The sequence below is a fragment of the Dreissena polymorpha genome, chromosome 14 (assembly GCF_020536995.1).
Source record: "Dreissena polymorpha isolate Duluth1 chromosome 14, UMN_Dpol_1.0, whole genome shotgun sequence".
Taxonomy (NCBI): Eukaryota; Metazoa; Mollusca; class Bivalvia; order Myida; family Dreissenidae; genus Dreissena; species Dreissena polymorpha.
Window position 1 is genome coordinate 5,012,148 of NC_068368.1, and position 24,027 is coordinate 5,036,174.

Genomic DNA, 24,027 nt, shown 5'->3' on the forward strand with positions numbered 1-24,027 from the left:
TTTCGCCATATTAATAGCAAAATCAAAGGTCAAGTAATATTTTATTTTTCGCTTAATTCCGAATGGATTAATAAACCTGATACCAAATGTACATAAATGTCTTGTCTGATCTGGTTTGTATTAGGTCGGCTATCTGCTGTCATCATGAAATTTTTATTAGTACTAGGGCTCACAGCTAAAGCGAGATGTCATATGTTGGTTGGACATATTGATCAATTTTTGCATGGTATTTGCAACTTGTTTAATTAAAGATATGATTATTTTGGAGAAATATTGTGTGGCACGCTGAGTATTTGGTTGCAAATATCGTTTCACTGAAATACATGTAAAATATATAATCCAAAATGTCGATACGACGTTGTTGTAAGAGGTATACTTTACATGTATATTAAACGTTTAACTAAATTCACCGGTTACTATTAACAAATCACGACTTCGTCTAGGAATAAATCACGACCGTATCTATAATGTTTAGACTACTTTATTATTTAACTAGGACAAACATTCTAAATCATGACTTGTTTAATTGAATGAACACGAGCCGAAAACTGTAATTATCGTTAAAACGGCTGGAGACGAATAATGTTTTGGTCCAGGAAGTTAATGGAGTCTATTAAGATCCAGAAGCATGTCCCAGTGGCTTATTTTAACTAACGGATAACGTTTGTCGTGTACCATGCTCTTACGTGCAATAGTCTAAAAAGAGTTTTTGTAAATGATGTTTTATACGATGTCTTTACATTAGCGAAGATTGCAAAAACGTGGCGATTCAGAACAAGTGCACTGCATAAGTACGCAGCCAGTAACAATTTGCGACAATATAACACGCACTTTACTTTTAGAAAGACAATGTTTCTCAATCCTTGCGTGCTTTTGTTTATCTGACATAATTATAATTAAATGTCTATTGTTCGATAAGAATTTTATACATTTAGTTTGTTTACTGTGATTGTTGATTCAGTGGCGGAAATGGCGCACAGGAACGTTATATTGACTGGGAACATGGACCTCTACTCCTTTGTAAAAAAATGCTTTGTTACAATGTGCGCTATACAATTTTTGTGTTTTGAATATCATGCTTGAAGCATATTTACAGATATTACCAGTATACTAAAAGCACATTTAATAGTTTAACATAAAGCTAAATTGCTGACGAGGTATGGTTTTTAATCAAATAGGGTTTAATCAAATACTATTTTTTTTAACTTGGTAGAAAATCAATGCATAAAAATGTTCAAAAGACCGAATTGTTTCTGTCAGCATGTTTGCAGATCGTGAATTTGAATGAGCAAAATTGTTTAAACTTCCATTTAGTTTATATTTGAGGAGGCTATCGACCAGACGATACACATAGCATAACTTTAACTTAACATTGCTTATAGGACGATATTCTGCATATTTTGTGGTACCGGATTGAACGATTATTAGACATTAACTTGTTCTGTTTATCTTCTCCTTCACCTTAAGTGTCAGTGCAAACAAAGTATTTATTATTGCATGTGTAATGTGGTAAGTTTTGAATTAGCATTACTATTTAAACTTCTGTTCATTTGTTTACAGTTGCCTTTTCTTTAGAATATTTGATAGGGTTTAAAGTACGTGAACATTTACGTATTCAGAAATACGTGTATTTTAAACACACGGATTCCATCCTTCAAAATATTTGAGCCGTGTAATGCGAACTTGGGTCTTATGACATATGCGGCCAGCGTAGCCAAAGACCAGCCTGCGTATTCGCAGAGTTTGGTCAGAAGCTATGGTGTCCGAAAATGAGACCGCGAAACGTTGCGTGGCTTAATACAGCGGACACGGTTACTCCTGGCCAGACTCCATGGTCTGGAGCTACGCAAGCCGCATACGACATAAGACCCATTTCTGCTTATATATGAAGCAAAATAAAACACATGTAATAAAGGGTGATATTTTTAAAATAATTAAGTTTTCATGGCCACGGAATCGATACACTTGACAATATAATTGAATTGTATTCCCTGTGTACTATTTTGCATTAAACGCATGCGTTTATAAATTGATTAGAACACGGAAGAGCGGATTAGCAAACTAACATTTACACCAGTCGATTACATTGTATTCACATATATTCATCGGTACTAGCTTTCCAAACATGCTCCCCAAATCGACGTATTGCTTAATTTATGATCCCCATTGTTCAAAATTATATAGCGATACATAAATCTGTAAAACCCGTCTAGTGCAGTGAAGAATTTCACTGACGTCTGACATGGATAATTGATAACATATACTGTCGTATAAAATATGCGGATAAAAAAGAACGCAACTGTCGAGATGATCACGCTGTATTTTTTCGATTACTTGACTACATATTTAGCAATATATGTTTCTGGCAGATATCGTACATACTTAGATGTCTGCACATTTCTAATTGATATAAATGATTGTCAACAAATATTCTTGAACGCAGTTATTATAACAATGGTTTCTGCGAAAACCGGGTTTTAGCATTTGAGTTACGTATCGTACCAGACTAGCCCGTGAAACCCGCACATAATTATCAGGGACGAAAATTTCAGCTAGACTGCATTTTCGTTTGGAGAATCCTTTTAAACGAAAAAAATCCATATAAACGGAATGTGTCGTCCCCGTTTAGCCTGTGCGGGCTGCACAGGCTTACATGGGACGATATTATTCGAATATGAATAAAGCCCGGTGTTCTGCGATTTATGTGTGGGCTTGTAACTTGTTTTAACAGAGGCATATACACGACAAATCAAGTATTATTGGACACTAAATACTACAAACAATCATTTATGATTCATAACTGTTGAGAACTCATAATTAAAATTATCCGTTTGCGATGTTATCATATTTAAGTGTTCTTTTTTTATAGTAATTTGACATTTATGTTACATCATTGAGTGGTGTATTGATGTGTTTATATATCCATGCAACCTCAGCAAAAGAAGTATGTGCCACATAAATACGCTGAAAAACAACAACACAGGCATTATTTTGTAACATAAACAATCTTAGATACATATAAAATGCGCAATGATACAAATAAAGTTCAAACTATAACAACCTTTAGTATTAGGTCAATTATTCAATGATTTTAACATTCACAAAGTCACTTACACTGTTGGTCCCATGAGCAGAGAAAAAAATGCAATTATCAGTAAGTTAATTCAAATTTAATAAAAACTAGCGCTGGATAATACTGCTGGTCTGAACGGAACTATCCACAAAGGATTAAAACGGATGGGAGAGCAAAGCAATAGTAGTTGAAAACAAATATGCTTAAACATGATAAAATTTAAAGACCAATCTAAGATTGTTACAGAAAAGGGTTCATTGAAATGTTATTCCTTTCTATTAACAATACGAGAGTAATAAGGGTAAACAATACGAGAGTAATAAGGGTAAATAACATTTTGTCTGTCGATGTAATAATTGGCGAAAGTAGGACTATTAATAAAGGGTTGTATTTACCCATAATTCTATATGAGTCGCGTTCTGAGAAAAATAATGCATTTACGTAAAGTGTCGTCCCAGATTAGCCTGTGCCGTCTGCACAAGCTAATCAGGGACGACACTTTCCACATTTATGACATTTTTCGTTTAAATGAAGTCTCTTCTTAGCAAAAATCCAATTTAGGCGAAAAGTGTCGCCCCTGATTAGCCTGTGCGGACTGCACAAGCTTATCTAGGACGACACTTCACGCACATGCATTATGCCCAGTTTTCTCAGAACAAGACTCATATATTTAAAATGGTAAAAACCGTACAGGGCTACATAGTTAATCGATTAAATGTTAACCCTTTGACGAACATACGAAGGGCGTGGTTGTTAATTAATGTCTATAGGGCCATTTTTCACAAAGCTCCTTAAGGAAATTCAAACTTAAGTTGTACATAACGGAAATTTTCAGATCAAGTAGTCTTGAAGAAAACGGATGTTTTCTTCTCACAAAAGGTTGAAATATTAATCAGTGAAGCAATATGAACTCTTTTAAACATATACCTGTTTATATACATAAACTGCCAGAGTCTTAATTAATTGTTTTAGTTAAAGGAATGTTCTGAAGTCTTCCCTAATGTGAACACGGGTCTAGATAGATACATTATGAGTACACAGTGAAACAGAAACAGTTGACAGACCGATGTTTTTCGAATCGATCAATAATGTGAAAACATGTAGGTCAAACGTTCAAACTACATTTACATTTAAAAAATATATCAAAATACATGTCTCCTTGTCCAATAAAGAAATTTATCTTACACGTTACTATACCGTGACCATAGCTTGTACAACTATCGGTATTATAATTTTCATATACAACATTCGTGTCGGGATGTGTCAATGGTACATAAAGGAATTATTCACAAATTAGTGAACTTATTATTCCTAATATTGCTTTTTAGCTAATCTGATCATGTGAATGTAGTTCATAATGCGCAGCCATATTGTCTTATGACTATTTATCAGTATGTATCGTTTATTATTCATGTGCTATTATATCCCTGATAATTGTCGTCTCAACGGCAATTCATTAAGTCGGGAATGGTATAAACAGCTGATAACATCGACAACTTAACAAAGGCGGGCAAAGGTCACAAAAGCGTGTAGCGTCATGCATAATGCGTTGTAGAATTCGTCAAATATATATATAATAAATATATATATATTAAAACAATTAATAAATCGAAATATACGCATAAATGCAGTTCATAGCAGGTTGGAAATACGTTTTCTAAAATAAACTTTGCACAATGTGCAATTTAGACAACGAACAGTAAATGCGATTGAATATTTCTAAATCATTATTTAAGTTTCAAAAAGTCTGTTTCATACAGAATGCCATTACGTTAAGTGATACACACGCCAGTTATTTGATAGGCCTACCCATACCATACCCTAAAAAGAGATGGTCAATTACACCAGATTTTCAACGGTTGTATGTATTTTTGTCATTTTAAGTATCTACACGAAGTATAGAGATTTTCATTAAAACTTTAAAACTTAATATTAACTATTATAATATAGCACTGTATATAGTTCAATTTAATGCAGATTTTTTAATGCAATAGTATACATTTCATTCCTATTTTGCCGAAAAGATGAAACATGAGAACAATTTCGTAAACATGGGTAAAATTGTACTGACGTTTGTTTCCGTGATATCTGACCATAAATGTCACAGGTAAATGATCAACAACTGGGCCCCTCTAATCACCATTTGTAAAAATGACAATTTGATGTCATTATTATAGCGACAAAGTAGCATAAACAGCTCTTAAGATGTAAACACTTAACAAGTACCGCTCAAATCGAACCAGTTTTTTTACAATAAATTGCATGAATTGTTTTACGAAAAACATAAAGTGGTATAGAACGCATTATTAATTATAAAGCCTCCTGCGCAGTATGCATGTAACTATCATATATATAGTTATAGTTGTATTTGAAGCTTCACACCTCTGATGGTTATATGCAATAATATGATAATTAATAATTTTGTAATTTAAACCTTAAAAGAGTCACAATTGTTTGATTCGTTGCTATGATAATGTACACAATAATTTAAAGGGAGATTATAAATCAATATACAGCCATGCTATAAAACAACATATTTTGAATGACATAAGTTCTTCATTATCTACACACTTATACGATCACCGTTGTAATGGTGACAGAAAGACATACTTAGAAGACATTTTGTGAAATAAATAACCATATACAGCGTTTAATTTCAAAGGTATGTAATTGGATCAATTACTGATCAACTTGTAATATCAATGGCATTCCCAGTCTTATGTGCGACGTGACCGTTGCTAAGCCTCACATGAGTCCGTTTAGGTGAACCGGAAGGAGAGTCTGACGCAGGTATACTCGACCGGGGTTTTACATGTTTATTTGCGGAAGACCTCCTCGAGCGGTGTTCCAACTCTGATCCCGACGGTTTATTGTCCTGATTTATTTCCTTTGCTTCTTCAACACTACACAGAGTATGTGGAGCAAAGTCCACCTTTTCCCACGAAGGATACCGTTGGAGATTCCCTTGGGGAATTCTGTCTTTAGGTGGAGGGGTAGGCGGTCGGTTTTTACGAGGTTTCGATCCTCCAAACATGTTAATGGGACACGTGTTCGAACGCTGTCTCGGTGGAGATTTGAAGACGAAAAATGCCCCCTCTGCCGTATTAGCGAGTTCTTTGTTGATTTCCTCAGGCCTCGAGGTGTCGATGACGTCCTGTTCATTGTCACTACAGTCATCCACGACTATGTCGGGAAGATCAAAGTGCACCCGTAACTTGGGCTTTGGAGGTGTGGGCTCCGTATTTGCCCTGGGCCGAAACTTTGCCACCTTGAAAAAATCATCGTCCGTGTTCCCGTTCACGAGAATGGAATGTAGCGGTTGTTTAACGTTATCAGTTGAAGAACTTTTCACAATTTGAGAACCTGGCTGAGCTTCCATGTTTATAAATTAGCACGGACCAACACAATCACAAACGCATCAACAATGCACTATGCAAACAAGGATAGCTGGATTATTTACCACAAATGGTTATTGCCTTAATTCCTAATTTCTTGTACTAAACGTTTATCTGCATTGCTTTGCTGTTGACAGTTTGTATTTCTAATTTATGGTTTGAATTTACTTCAAACATTTTTAAATACAGTCATCAGATATTATTCCTATCATTGTCAAACATAAACTTTTTTTAATAAACACATAAAAAACGCTTAATTATGTAAGATTCCACTTTTGTAGCGTGTGTACGAGAGTCATTAGTCACTCACACTCATAATTATATGTATATTGCTAAATATAAAACGTTTTTGTGCAACTTAGTTCGGTTGTTGACGTATTTACACCGAAATCCACATCAAACAATAACCGGTAGATAATTAAAGATACTAGGCAGATGATGACGAAAATATCGGAAACTAAATTCGCCTCCTATTGATATGAGGTGAAGAACCACGTGTTTACTGGAACATATTCTTCCCCCAAGCAGCCGTGTTATTTATTATTCAAACCTTCCTGAAACCGCGCAAGTTATCACAAATTAGCAGCTTGCTAACATCACAATACAGTCTTCAGGTTCGCACAGCAGGTGTTCTTTACTTTGCTTTAAAATCCGTTAAGTCTCAACTCTGATTCTTCACACCTTAATGAATACATCCCGAAACTGACGTTACAAAATCAGTTGTCCGTATTACGATTTACTAGCGATAGGTTCGGTTCATTTAATAAAACAATTACCCTCTACAAAATGAAACTAGTTCACACTATCACTTCTTGATCTTGCGTAAATAACACACGCGTACAACAAACACCGATGAGAAATAATTACCGCTGTTTTTCACATTACTTTAAAATCCGAATAGCAACATTCATCATCCTCTATCATAATTATCTGTTCTTTATCATTTCCTGTCTGAACTCAAGGTTGCGAGTTTCACGAAATTATGCAGTTTTCGTGTGTTAGTTGTAAATAGCGGTTTAACCGTCTTCGATGGCGAAGGTGTAATGCTATTATCATCGGCCCCATTCATAAACCTCACTGTTTTGTAGGCCGCCCTGTGGCCATGAGATTGTGACGAAGTTTCAGCTGAAGTGTAACGCGCTTTTTGTCCTGTTAATGCGACGTAAACGCTCGCAATTCGGTCCGATTTCGCTAAAGCAATCGCTCGTTTATAACTCGCGTTCTTCAGTTGATGTTCATTCAATTTCGCCTTTCCGTTCAAAGAGCGATTAGAACCGTTTAACTTATCGAAATCCTCCTGGCATGGAATTATCGGCAGGCTTTCATTCTTATCAACTTTACCGCTTCGTATCGGCAAACTTTCTAACTTTACATGACGCGAATTTAAATATTTATGATCATATCCCTTGGTTAGCTTTGTTCTTGTCTTACAATCACTTCTCAAATAACTCTGTTCATTGTCATGCACAGGTTTATTTCTATTTGAGTACACTCCATGTATCGGATATTTTGAATAGCCGAATTTTTCGCCTCGGTTGTTTTGCGTACTGCGATCCGTAAGCACAGGAATATTGCCAATGTCTCTATACGCGTCGTTGTCTAAATCTGATATCGGAAAACCTCGGTCTTTTTGCGATTTATAACCTGCCCTTCCTGTCGTGCGCAGGTTATTCAATTTAACGAGGCGCCTGCGGACTTTATCGATCATAGACGACTGCTTGTAAGCTTCCAACTGATTTTGGCGGGAAAAGTACCTCTCCAATCCTACTAGTCTTTGTTCTGCTCGGCTGCACGCCGCCTTCTGTTGGCGGGATATGTTCACTACCTGCAGCAAATTAAAATCAAAGAACTGACAGTACTGGTGTGACGATGCCTTTGAAGAGGATTGATATAAAAGCATCTATTTAATTTTATCTACATCACCACAATTGTATATGTAGGTACGAACATTTTGGGTAGGAAAAAATGGTTACGAACATTTTGGGTACACACATTATGCAAAAAATTGGTGCGAAAAAAGATTTGGTTACGAAAACAAATTTGGGTAGGAAACAAAAATTGGGTACGACAAAAATTGGGTACGAGCAAAAATTAGGTACGAAAAAAATTGGGTACGAAAAATGTAGGGTACGAAAAAAAATGGGGGTACGGGGAAGTAGTATCCGTGGGGAACTTGATCCATTCAGCGAAACTGGGAGGCGGGTTACATTCTCGATCAAATATAACAAGAAAAATCTTTTAGATATTCTACGTGTATTTTCTGTACCACTTATCTTAAAAAAAACGTTATGTTACAGTAAAATGTTTGTGGGTTATAACATAACGTTTCAGCATATAAATTCAAAACTTGACATGCTCTTTAATCACACCATGCTCTTTAATTTCACATGTTTATCATACCAAACTTTATATTTCGTTGTTTCCTTTCCTAAGTTAATGATGCTGTACGGACGTTATTTCACATGCCCATGTGCATGAACATATAATTGTTATCTTTTGATAATTTATTTTTCTCTAATTCAATAAGCTTAGGCATGTTTGTTCGTTAAGTACAGCAATAAATTCATGATTCCGGAAAGTAGGTATGAACACATAGTCGTAAGAGCACTTGAATACGTGAGTTCGCCTATGACCACATGGTGAGGTTAACTAAATCTCCGCGATATGACCTAATATGTGTTTAAAACAGCAAACAATAGCCAACAAACGAATGAATAATCAAACATAGTATGTGCACTGATGTGGCTCTGTAATTTCTGTTTGAAAATTTTATTAAATATGCAAAATGAGAAAGCACGCATAATAGCGAGTTACTCAGGTATCACATGGCTATTATGCTGTTTATATACCATGGTCGCTACAACGTTTACAATTGGCAGTTTCGAAATAATTCGTTTTCTTTACACTCATGATCGCGTTGAAAGTTAATAATACACGTTTTAATTCGCCATTTATTTACAGAATCACGACAAATGTCAAATACAATACAGAAAATGCATAGTTGTTTCATTGATCTACAAACATATAATGAATTGAATATAACTGATTAAAAATTAACGTTTTCAAACTATTATTAAATCTTTTTCCCAGAATATGCTGTCCTATTTATAGCTGAGCTTCCTATACCTTTATCAATGATGATAAGCGAGGTATGCCGATTAGAAAAATCGAGCTATTTCAATCGGACTGGCTCGGTCTTTTACATATGTCGCCATTGTGAAGAATTTGTTCATGGTATGATACCTTAGACGAGCTGCTTCGCAGCATCGTCAAAAATCAAAGCGTTAAATTGATAGCACTGAAGTTGTTCGCCATTGTGTAAATAGAGGGCTTTGTAGTACCACACTGAGGTCGAAAACTAACTTCGCCTTCAAAACCAAAAAAAGACCACAGTGCGAGGAAGAAGTATACATATATAGTGAAACTAAACGCACATTGGTTGTGAGCGATGGTTGAAACCGCTTCTCACCTCGGCGATCCGGTTGCAATCCCCGCTACCGGACAAATGGAAATTTCTTTCTAATAGAAACGTCAAGAACATCAGTTGACAAATGAATGAAAGCAAAACATTGATGTAAAACCAATGCACTAGTAGAAAATTGTCACAAGCAAAAGAACGCTAATATATATATAAACTTTCAGCTACCACCGCATACAAGAAATCTGATTATAGCACGGGGTCCCAAGTATTATTGCGAATAATACAACAATATAATAGCTTAGTGTATCACGAGGTTCATTAATGTTTGTCATTGACGAAAAAGCTGGTAGTAACTTTATAATAGAACGAAGTCCCTTATTCATGGCTAATGACACACCATCATATGAAAAATCATGTTGTAGAACGTTGTCCCTAAATTGTGGTAAATGACATACAAGAATAAGATAAACCTTGTTGTAGCACGTTGTCCCTAAATTGTGGTAAATGACATACAAGAATAAGATAAACCTTGTTGTAGCACGTAGTCCCTAAATTGTGGTAAATGACATACAAGAATAAGATAAACCTTGTTGTAGCACGTAGTCCCTAAATTGTGGTAAATGACATACAAGAATAAGATAAACCTTGTTGTAGCACGTAGTCCCTAAATTATTGTCAATGACAAACAGGCATAAGATAAACCTTGATGTAGCACGTAGTTCTTAATTATGGTCAGTCACAGCTACTCATAAGATAAACCTTGTTGTAGCACGTAGTCCCTAAATAATGGTTAATGACAAACACGAATGAGATAAACCTGTTTGTAGCAGGTATTTCCTTAATTATGGCCAATGTCAGACACGCATAAGATAAACCTTTTTGTAGCAGGTATTTCCTAAATTATGGTAAATGGCGGCCACGAATAAGAGAAATCTTGATGTAGCACGTAGTCCCTAAATAATGATCAATGACAGACACGTATAAGACAAACCTTGTTGTAGCACGTAATCCCTAAATTATGGTCGATGGCAGACACGAATGAGATAACTTGTTGTAGCACGTAGTCCCTTAGTTATGGTTAATGACAAACACGAATGAGATAACTTGTTGTAGCACGTAGTCCCTTAATAATGGTTAATGACAAACATGCATGAGATAAACCTTTTTGTAGCAGGTATATCCTAAATTATGGTAAATGGTAAAGCTTATTAGAGAACGCGGTCCATTAATTATTGTACGTGACACATTGTCAAACAGTCTGACACAGCAAGCATCACTTGATAAGAAACAAAAACATAAAACAACCACAAACACCGAAGAAACCAATGCCACTTTTTAGAACGGTCAATACAGGCAATTTCGACGTATAAAAAGAGAAAGAACATTCGGCACCAAGGAGTATATTATAATGTCATTACCCAAAATTAATTCGCAATATAGTTATCGCATTTCATACACACCGTATTATACTAAGTTTGTTTTACCAGAATCATAGTAACTATCAATAAGATTGGCTTTCACATAAGTAAATTCAGAAGTATTTTATTAGCAAATCGTTTGTTATATATTTAGATAAATGTTTATTTCGTCCCGCCTATTTATTAGCTTATGTTGGTGGGAAAGCCAGATGTTGTTTACAAGTACTTGTTATTCATTTAGCTTCCCTCGAGCAAATTAACGTGTTGTTTTTATAATGTAGACAGAAATAATAACGGCTGCGCGAAAATCCATAATGTAAACACACAGGCGTTAGTGAAAATAGACGAATTACACTGCTTAGAAGTACGTCAAGCAAGGACTATTACGTCTCAATACATAATATATGGTTTATAATAAACCGTTGACACTCACTTAAAATGTGTTTTTTTAATCACGACGACACATATTTGTATCTATGCGATGAAAACTTTAGTTCATGTCATAATTTTTGAACTGCAGTAACGGAAGATTACATGGTAAATGCAAACATATAAACTTCTTAGCACTTGTTAGTTGTACTGTAAAGCAGCATTCACATGTCATTCGACAAACAATCTAGGTACGTATTACGTAATGTAATTGGTTGTTTATCGATTTATTACATCCGGAGTAATTCGTTTTTTTCGTGTTGATGTCTGAGTAATAAAATGTACTCTTTGGTATAAACAATCAACTTGAAGTCGACCGAATAAATTTACTTTTTCAACTTCGTTATGACAAGGTTGCATACCGGTATATATTTATGTTTTGTGCATGAACTATTACACAATAGCCATTAACTTAAGTGGCTTTGCTGTGCTTGAACAATAAAACAAAGCTTGACAATTGTGATGCTATACACATACGTTACTGTATTTCATGTGTAAACATGTTGCCCTTTTGTATATAGATCATTACGTACTGAATTAGCTTAACTGGGAACATCACGGAATTTCATTATGAACTAAAGCCAAATCTCGAATTAGCGTTTCAATGAAACTTATTAACTTGAGCTTTCATCTTATTTCCCAACAGTTAAAGTAAACCTATCAATTAACATTTATTCATATAACACTAAAAGTTGTAGCCATAATACGCATCATGTACAGAGGAAGTCAGTAGCAGTGTTACAGTGGTATAACATGAAGATGGCGTACTTCTAGTTGGGTTCGTACAATAAACACAGATTATGTAGAGTGAATATTAATTGCAGTCAGGGATTAATGCAGGTATAAACGCGAATCTTATTGGAAGCATAATAGAAAAAATTAAACTTTTGTTTCATTGACTTTTGTCCTAACGATACCATCAATGCATTATTGGAACGTTTGAAAAAGTATGCAAACATTGTTAAAACGTTTAATAATGAGAAAAACACTTTAATTAATTTTACAAATAGTTAACTGATCAATGTAATCTAAATAATACATATGCACATTTTAGCTTCAGTAGACTGGTGTACAGGGAGATAATATTTCATTAATTGTGTCGAAAGAGGATTGTGTCGTTTAGTGTCATTGATCTCTTGCTACGAAAGACGTAAATATACGTATTAAAAGCAAATATAGAAGTCTGAAAGTTCCATATTATAATGACTTTCTTGACAATCAAGATTTATACACTTTAAATAGACATCGCGTGCAAGATATCTGTAATAATAGTTAAGCACTTAATATTCAACATATGCTTGAAATGAAGACACATATTCAGAAAAAATAAATGCCTTTTGAAAATCTGCCAAAACAATTAGAGAAACACAGACATATAAAATTGAGCAATCTAACCACTTACAGGTCTCGACTACTACCACTCAACGTCTTGTTTGTATGATATCGTACTTGGCTTCTGGCGACTATGTCCCTTATACAGTCTTATCAATTGTTACGTGTACATACTTAATAATATAGTGCCATATTCGCTTCAAGTAAATAGGAAACGTCACGTAAACATATGGCTATTATTATTATACATGCGTTATTTACTATGAAACATACTGAACGTAGAGAAAGATGATAATACATGTGAACGTGACTTTGTTCCCGAATGTGCCCAAGGTGAAAAATTCACCAAGACAGGGAAAATGGCAATGATACAGCTAAACTAGATATTAAACGTGCATTTATCATGAAAATCTTTAAATGCTGATAAGACTTTATGTTTGGTAGAGCTCACGGAGTGTATATTGATAGGAGATGAATAGAGTATTTGACCCTTACTGTAGTAAATTCAATCTTATGCAAAAACTATTAATCCGATTTTATTGGTTTATACGTTATCTTATTGCTTATTAATTCTTCTTTCAAAAAATATAACTTTTAGTATATTCCCGTTGTTATTAATGGATTTATAGCGAGTTAAACACAAGAAATACACATATTATGTTTTACCACCGCGCGTTTTACCGCGTTTTACCGTGTTGTGGCTATCGATCTTTTACAATTAGCGTACAGCGAAGCGCCGAGGTTATACATTTTGATGTACCCACTCAAGTCTTTTGTTAAATTATAGTTTCATTTCTCGGCCGATTTTGACAATTTATATATCATTAGAAAGCTTACGTTACGTAGTAAACAGATATATAAATATATATTATTTTTTTCTTCTGATTTCGACAGCCCGGCGAGTTATAACTTTAACTTTTGCAAATATCATAACGTTTTGGAGTTCAGAATCTAGATTTACGGTTGACATGTTCGTACTTAATACCAATTTGTAGCGTTTATATTTGGAGTTCAGTTTTAAAAATTACATCTTGCTTAGGAGCATATAATTCTGTATACGATAGAAAAAAATGGTTTAAAAACGAAAGTAATTAAGGAATGAACGCGGAAGAAAGTAGCGCGCGTCCCTAACGCACAGAACTGATGCTACGGTCTTGCCGATTATGCTTTTGTTTAGAAACCGGCCATTGAATTTTATTTGCCATATTATTATATTTTATATGGAATATATTGTAGTATTTTGTTCACGAAACATATAAATAAACCTTATTATAAATGAATCTTAATAAATTAACGATTTCAGCTCTTGTTTATAACACAGAAAGGGTGTTAAATTAATATGAAACAGCGTATATAGCGGACCCTCTCGATATTATTCGGCTTTGCATGCATACTTGAAATAAAATGGGTGTCAAAAACATTCATCGTTCGCTGTTTATTATCAACGAGGTAATTATGTATAATTATATGAAATGTTATTTACCTTAAATTTTCAATTTATTAAAGATTCTTGAAAATCACGGTCGGTGTTACGCGGGTCATTTCGTATTTTGACATCAGGGCATCATGTCCAACTATTCAAAATCAGATTTTTTTCACTGTGAAGATGACGGCTTGGATTTAGACAGGCAGACAGATAGTTAATTCAGACTTATACAACAGTACGTCGTCTTCAACTCAAATATATAAATTATTTTTAGACGAATTGTTAGGTGATTACACATATAGCAGTGGCGATTCTGAGAATGTTGCCATGTTTCTTATCCATGTAATCTAGAGTCCGTGGTTTGAGCATTTTTATCGCGGTGTTCAATAAAAGATATCTCAATAATCTTGTTTATTGATAGATCTGTGGTTTTATTGCCCCTGTGTTCAGCACAAACCAATTATCTCGTTATGATCAGATCCTGTGCCGACCAATACTAAATAACACTATGGTGTCATACGCCACAGCAGGGACCTATACATGTTTATTGGTCCCTAACCACAGGTGGCAATGTCTGGTCAGTTTACACTTGTTATGATACCTCCATGTCTTCTCGTTGTATTAGTGGTCATTTCTTGGAGTAATGTACATGTAACGCCAAATACATGTACTCAATTTTGCGTTTAGTAGATATGTAGCGTATTGAAAACATTTATAGTCATCTGCCCATACAGATTGCCATAAACTAAATACTGTATAGATGTCAGCCAGCTTCATCATAATAATTATAAGTGCTTATTACCTATACATGTACATTTTAAACATTTAAAAAATCTAATACTTAACATTTAACGTATTTAGCGGGTACCGGTAAAAAACTCCGTCATTTCGTAATCCTATTAAGAGTGTATGGTAGTGTACGGAACAACATGATGAAAAACAGCAGTCTCATTTGACCAAAACGGGGTTAAATAATCTTTCCGAAAAATACAAATAATACAGAGTTATAATTTAGAATTCTATATTTTTATAATTCTGATAACTTATAAAGATATTTCAATATACATGCATAGACAGTTGACCGTGATTTTCAAGAATCTTTAAATAATTTTAATTAATTGATAATTTATGGTTAATAACCTTTCATATAATTTTACAGAATTACTTTTTTGATAATAAACAACAAACGATGAATGTTTTGACATCCATTATATTTGAAGTATGCAAAGCCAAAAAATATCAAGAGGGTCCGCTATATACGCTGTTTCATCATAAAATTAACACCCTTTCTGTGTTATAATCAAGAGCTATAATCGTTAATTTATTAAGCTTCATTCATACTTAGCTTTATTGATATGTCTCTAGAACAAAATATTTCAATATATTCCATAAAAAATATAATAATCATGGCAAAGGAAATTCAATGGCCGGTATCTAAACAAAAGCATAATCGCCAAGACCTTAGCATCAGTTCGGTTCGTTAGGACCGCGCGCTACTTTCTTCCGCCTTCATTCCATACTTGCTTTCATTTTAAACCATTTTTTTCTATCATAAACAGAATTCTATTCACCTAAGCAAGATGTTATTTTTAAAACTGAACTCCAAATATAAACGCTACAAATCGGTATAAAGTACGAACATGTCAACCGTAAATCTAGATTCTAAAACTCCAAAACGTTATGATATTTGCAAAAGTTAAAGTTATAACTCGCCGGGCTGCCAAAATCAGAAGAAAAACTTAATATATATTTATATATTTGAAAACTACGTTACGTAAGCTTTCTACTGATATATAATTTGTCACAATCGGCCTAGAAATGAAACTATTATTTAACAAAATACGTGATTGGGTACATCAAATGTATAACCTCGGCGCTTCGATAAAAGATCGATAGTTACGACACGGTCACGTGACTTAGACACAACAAGATATTTGGCGTGTCGGTCCCGTTTCTTATCCGTGTAATCTAGAGTCCGTGGTAGAGCTGTATTAGTCAAAAGAACTATAAGCTTGCGGAGACATGTTGCTTTTATACATAGAACGTTAACATTAATTTATTGATTACAAATTTCTTTAAGAAAACAAAAAACAAAAAATATATATCATGCACGTTTCGTACATTCACGTGTTGCAATTTCAATTTTAATCGTACCTCAACCCGCTAAGCCAAATTTTAGATTATGTTTTGGAGCACACATGCTTTAAATGTAAGAAAAGCAATGAGAAAGAGATAACATTTTTGTTAACCATTAACTAAGGTATTTTGACATTTCTTCTATGAGTGGATATGTAGCTAATAACTCATATCGGGTTATCATTGCAAAGTTGTTAGCTTAGGACAGCCAAGTTAATAAGCATTTGAATAGCTAAGTTGAGCATCTGTTGTTGTCTATCATCCTTCCAATGTTCATATATTCTTAGAGGAACAAGTATCTGACTTAATGGTTGTCCCACATAATAAGGTAAATAATTATGTAACTAAATAATTAATAGTTGGTTATTGGAATTTTTTATCCCGAGTTGCATGCGGATCTTTTTCTTTAATTATCTGCATGCATATACGTAATAATCATCCAACGCAATTTTAAAAAAATCTCAAATGGGAATCGCTTTATTTTAAATGAATAATATTTTGTCACACTACATTACTGATCAAACGTTGTTGGTTTTAAAAATTGTCTCTTATCATGTTTCGCCATATTAATAGCAAAAACAAAGGTCAAGTAATATTTCATTTCCGCTTAATTCCGAATGGATTAATAAACCAGATACCAAATGTACATAAATGTCTTTTCTGATCTGGTTTGTATTAGGTCGGCTATCTGCTGTCATCATGAAATGTTTATTAGTACTGGGGCTCAAAGCTAAAGCCAGATGTCATTATGTTGGTTGGACATATTGATCAATCTTTGCATGGTATTTGCAACTTGTTTAATTAAAGATATGATTATTTTGGAGAAGTATTGTGTGGCACGCTGAGTCTTTGGTTGCAAATATCGTTTCACTGAAATACATGTACAATATATAATCCAAAATGTCGATACGACGTTGTTGTAAGAGGTATACTATACATGTATATTAAACGTTTAACTAAATTCACCGGTTACTATTAACAAATCACGACTTAGTCTAGGAATAAATCACGACCGTATCTATTATGTTTAGATTATTTTATTATTTAACTAGGGCAAAGCAGTCTAAATCATGACTTGTTTAATTGAATGAACATGTACCGAAAACTGTAATTATCGTTAAAACGACTTGAGACGAATAATGTTTTGGTCCAGGGAGTTTATGGAGTCTATAGAGCATGTCCCAGTGGCTTATCTTAACTAACGGATAACGTTTGTCGTGTACCATGCTCTTACGTGCAATAGTCTATATCATTCATTTTGTATACAATTTTGTATTATTTTGCTTATAAAAAAAAGAAGTTTTGTTTTATCATACAATAAAACGTATATTATATAACTAAACAGCAAACATACACGCAGTTCAATAAACGTCCGCTTTAATCGTTTAGTTCGGTTTCCATTCTGAGACAATTGTTTTTGGTCCGACCATTGCACATCTAAATTTTCTATCAAAATTACATTTATCCAGTAACTAGAAATACCCAAACAGCTGAATGCTTTCTTTTTTTTTTGAATCGCATATGTACAATAAATATTGGCACAATTGTTTCATTTCCCCTTAGTGATTTCGCACCTCCACATCGTGTGCTCGCGTTTTTACCCTTGTATACAGAGGTCAACAATGTCCAACAACGTTTGGTCTAATGGAGCACCGCCATTAATGAAGAATATACATTCAGTATAAATATTGACGTTAAATATATATGCAATCTTTTTCTTTTAAATTCTAACGAGAATACTGTAACTTTAAAGGAAGTGTGAGCATTATGCGTACTTTTCCAGAAAATAAATGTGTTATTATATCCACATTGTAAATTGTATATCACAAGTTTTAGCATAATTTTGAAACATTTTATCAGCCATTTTACTTTCTACACTTGGTTAGATACACATACCCATTGACTTGTTGGGACGTTTTCTATGAAATAACCCTCAAACAATCTTTTAAACTAAGGTTTTCGGCTTCGAACGACCAATAAAAACATTTGGGCATATGGACCGATAGAGAAAACTCTCTGAAGAGACTCACTGATACAAAATGTATACAAAGCAATCACAGTTACATGTAACATAAATCATTATGGTTTTGCATGAACACACGATATACTTTATTTGAAAATCTGATGGAAGTTGTTTCGAGAAAAGTTGATTTCTTTTTGTCTATTTATTTGCAGATGATTGTAGACAGACCAGATGTTGTTTACAAGTTTGAGGTAAGGGCGAAGTCATGTTTTGTTGTTGATAATGACGTAAACATAACAATACTACACAGCAAACAATCCATAATAGCTCATTGGCATGACAGCTGGACAGGTCGAACGTTTATGCAAACTGGATAGTGGCTGACCATAAGTTTCAACAACAAGAGGACTTTTCAGTAATGCGCAAACGTATTTTGGTTGAGCATCGTTGTACGTGAATATAACAATGTGAACTCACATGGCGCTTATGTTAGATATGCTATGGGGATGGTTAATTCTTAAACAATTAAACATAGGTTATGAAAGCACTATTGGAAACAAAAAATAATTTATAATTTTTTTTTTAAATGTAAGGGTTTAATAAATAAAACATTACTGTTCCCACATCCCGTATAAAAGCATTTTAAAGAATTTCAATGAATAACACTACCATCTCTATTTTAACTGAACCGTGTTCACACAATAGAAACCTAGACAGTTCACGTCTAAAATATTTAAATCAATTCTATAACAGTTTTTCATTGCTTACTAACTGTTGATATTTCCAGCGTGCTTGGATTTTGAAAACTAATTTAATTCTCAGTAATATTCTCAGATTTGTACTATTTCCCATAATTCAAACGATTATTATATGTTACATTGTTTCACTTTTGTATATAAAGCTCATATGATATAAGCTGACAATGCAACATCATGGAATACCATTTATTATCGCAAACAATTCTTCTAAATGTGTTGTTCAGGAATCATTTTTTCTTGAGCTTCCATCTTGTTTCTGTACATTGAAGTAAAATATTCAGTTAAAAGTTATTTTACAAACTGTAAATAATTGTATCCTGAATAATTGTCATAAACGGAGGAAAACCAGTAGTAGCATCAAATTGTTATAAATAAAATGAACATGAAGATTCATTATTTTCATATGTACGATTAAAACAGTTCGCATCCCACGGGAAGAAAGTTACAAAAATATGCCATAGTTATTTTTTTTGTCCTAACGAGTCCATACATGCAATATTGGTACTACTGAAATGTGTGAGCGACACATATTAATATTTGCCGTAGGTAAATCTTAAAATATAAACCTATTAAACTGACCAATGTATTATAAACAATATCATGCTTATGCTAAGATAAAGTTGAGGAGGAAAGACATAAATTGTTTTTTTATCTGTCTGGGGTGGTTTTTTTTTATCTTGCTTCGTGTAGATCTTTTATTGGCTCGAAACACATATACACACGTTCATAACGTTAACACACGATCCTCACAGTTCCATGCTGTAGTGACTTTCTTTGCAATCCAGATGTGTACACTTGTAAACAAATGCATAGATGCTCGGTCTGAGATTAATTAATTTTAGCACTTATTAATTTAATATTGATTGAAATCAAGCGCATGATGCCGAGAAAATGAGTGTCTTCTATACGAGGAACTCTTTGAATTGGAATTACGTCTGATGTGATACATGCTTTCAACACTTTGAGGAACTGTCAAAACAACGTCAATCTGCAACAAGTAGACACAAAACTCCAGTGGCGTAACCACTCACAAATCTCGACAACTAAGCACATTAATAACAATAAAACTTCTGTTTAATGGTGTGTATCTTACTTGGGTTTTGGAGACAATATCTGTCCACGGTTTACTTGATTATCACTTGCACACTCTTAATGAAATAATGGTAATGTATGTGTACTGCCTCAATTAAATCGGCAGATTCACGTTAACCAAAAGGCTAGACATATTATAAATTGATGTTATGAGTGAACTGGTTTGTCCTTGACTTTGTTGGAGAAATACATCAAAGATATTCTTTAAAATATCGTCCAAGATAGTGTGAATTACGTGTCAACTAAAATCTTTATTAGTAATGATGTTATAATGTTATTGATAAATATTCATAATACGTTATTTTTAGTTGAATTGGTAGGACTTTGAGCGTATAGATACATGTTCCACTAAAAATGATAAACAACTTATTAATTTAATTTAAGTTACCTAAGAAAACATATTTCGTATTTATTAATATACTTAAGTTTCTTCTTCCGGTACAAAATATACAGAGAAATGTATATGTAAATGATTATTCTTCGATATAGTCCATTTACTTAGTTTGTTTAATATATCATCTACAGCTTGATACAAATATTTTACGTGTTAGCAGTTTGTCGTCGCACAATTGCTCAGTGCAGCTAATGAACTGTGAGTGGCCGCCTTTATCATCAGTTATTTTAAATAATACTTGAAATGTTTCTGTCTTTCTAAGAAGAAGTCGCTGATTAATGAATGATTTCCAATTGAATAGTGTAAATTATTGTGGAAATCAGTATACAATACATTGATATTAGAGTAATAACACTCGTTGCATACGGATCTGTTCTGCAATGATCTGAATGCACGTAACACAAGAACATTCAAAGTAACACATTCATAACCGATGGGATATTGCTGTATTTTAAATTTCATAATTGTGTTTGTCACTGTATAGTCCTGACGAATTTAGTAATTTTTCTCAAATCTACCATCATAAAAGCCATATAAGAAGCAACAATCAAAGGTCACTCCATTCGCCGCATTAGTATTAATTCCGAATGGATTAATAAACATGGTACTTAATGCACAATGATTCCATGTTTGACCTGGTTTGTATAATGCGTGTTCTTTCACTATGCAGCTTTTCATGAGCTCTAAGGCTCAATACTAAAGCTTGAAGTAGTATCTGATTGGACATGTAGGCCAATCTGTGCAAAGTAGTTGCGAATTGATCATATTAATAGTTATTTCGCAAACATATTTCAACGAAATCAAATGTATAATTCCAAATCTAATGGGACCGTTTTGTTTAAGATGTGTATTATATAGGAATTGTAATTCATCGCTTAATAGGAATAATACAAGACAACGTCTAGGAATACATCACGACAATGGCTATTATGTCTATACAATTTTCTTCCTTAAATCGAACACGTTTAAGCAATTTAAGTGATTGAAATAGTTGAAATCTAATTACCAAGTGACGAAAGCAGTCATTGTCTTTGAAACCACGGACAACGATCAGTTTTCCAATAGAATCAGTGGTTAAGCCATAAACACATAACAGCCCAGGCAGTCAACAAAGACCCAGGAACATATCAAAGAGAAATATTTTATATGAAACAAATGTATTGTGTTTTGAAGGTTACTTTAACCATGTTCTAAGCCAAATTAGTCTTAATCATTTACATTAAATACACGTATTTTTCGTTAGTAAATTATTAATTAAGTTGAAATTAACCATACATCGACACGTAACTATGGTAATTCTCAGGTGCTTCTAAATAATTTCACAGCAAACTAATTTAACCGACTACCGACGGAGATTTTAAACGCCCGCTTAAACCGTTCAAGGCGTTTGTTTATGACCCTTCTGAGATATTGGTGCGTTATATGCAAGTTTTGTAGTCCGGCCATTGAACATCATCTTCTTCAATCGAACTATGAGAATATTCAATTGCTGTCATGACAAATTCCGGTTTGACTGGAATAATTTAGTTATGTTTCCGAAAATTCCGATGCCAAACCAACTCTTATGTTTTATGAAGATATCTAAGACACCGATTGGCCCTAACGAACACCGTAATGCAATGAAACATAGATCTGCAGTATACAAACACCTCGCAAAAAGCTCGCTGCCATCTCTTTATCTTGCCAACATTCTATTTAACATGCATTATCTCCGGAGTGCTCCCGTAATGTCGTTCGCAGATTTGTATCTATCTAAGGAACACTGAATGGTCATTTTCACTGACAAAGCGATGCTGTATATCGAAATTGTGTTTAAACACCATATTTGCGTGATGCGTGTGCCTCAACCGGACATGAACTCATACATATATACATACAGTTATATATGAAAATATGAATACAAGCAGCGCAGTGAATATAAACGCAATCAAACTTAATCTGCAACAATGTAAGGAAACCTGATTTTGACTTGAGGTCGCATAAGTGTAACACATGAAACCCTGTGAAACCAAAACGGCACATTCTTAGAAATATAATGAAGGATGCAAGAAAGACATTTAAAGAAAGTGTCAATTGTCAAGTGTACACCTTTATAAAATATTAATTCATTTGCATTTGACTCAACAAAATCGCTCTATATACGATAATCAATGACTAGCAGTAGTATACATTTATTCGTAGATAGGGAAACAGTCTTCAGTTATAATTACATCTTTTCTGTAAACGGTATCATATCCATTAATTTTCACCGATTTGTCATCGCACAGTTGTGAACTCATTATAACCTGGTTAATGACCTGTGAATTGCCGATTGATCATTAGTAGTTGTTAATCAGACTGCCAATGTTCCTATGTTGTTGAAAAGGAGTCTCTCAATTATTTTCGCGTACAGCTTAAAAAATATGCTGTCAACAACTGCATATTAAACGGAAATTGGAAATATATTACTGGTTTCATACGGGTCTTTGTCTGTAAAGATATGCATACACATATATCTAGACATTCAACAAAAATTCAAAATGGACATTGCTTTACTTTAAATATCAAAGATGGATTAGTTTCTGAATAGTCTTGAATTATTTAGTAATTGTTCTCACAAATAATCTCCCATATTCCTTCGCCATATGAGAAGCAACAATCAAAGGTCAAGTCATTCAGATCATTATTTTAATTCCAAACGGATTAATAAAAGTGGTAGTTAATGCACGTTGATTCCTTGTCTGACCTGGTTTGTTAAATGCGATTTCGGCTTTCATCAGTACTAAAGCCAGAAGTAATATCTAGGTCGGACATGTCGATCAATTATTAAACAGAATGTGCAATATTTAATGCAAAAGTCATTTACAGTATGTGTTTTCATGAAAATATAACCCATCATTGTTGTATCGCTCGGGATTAAGATATATATTAAAATGAAAAACATAATTGTCCGTTTAGAAGCAATAAAGTGTTATTTAGCGTTTTGAATATAAATGTAATTTCTTCGCTAAAATAGCAATTCAAACAATTTGAGATAATTTAGCCAGTAACAAACACGAATTAAAAAAACACGGATATGTTCAAACCAGTACACTCATTGAGATAATTTAGTCTGTAACACACAGTGCAATACGAGATAACTTAAATAACGAAAAGTTAGTAGAATAATTATTGCTTCTACTTGCTACTTTATGATATAAATTATACAAAT

The 24,027-nt window shown here is 33.7% G+C and overlaps 1 protein-coding gene across 2 annotated transcripts in view; it reads right to left on the minus strand.

Moving 5' to 3' along the window:
• Positions 1-2,302: 2,302 nt before the first annotated feature.
• The window catches only part of LOC127858004 (uncharacterized), a 70,472-nt gene continuing 48,747 nt past the window's right edge, over positions 2,303-24,027 (minus strand). The window contains exons 1-2 of one of the 2 annotated variants that reach the window (XM_052394842.1): positions 13,139-13,285; positions 2,303-8,293 (exon numbers count right to left, since the gene is read on the minus strand). In XM_052394842.1, the coding sequence (XP_052250802.1) occupies positions 5,760-6,452 (693 nt within the window). In that variant the 5' untranslated portion in view covers positions 6,453-8,293; positions 13,139-13,285 and the 3' untranslated portion in view covers positions 2,303-5,759. Of the gene's footprint in view, positions 8,294-13,138; positions 13,286-24,027 lie in introns of those variants that run through there. The other variant, XM_052394841.1, reaches the window with a different exon arrangement.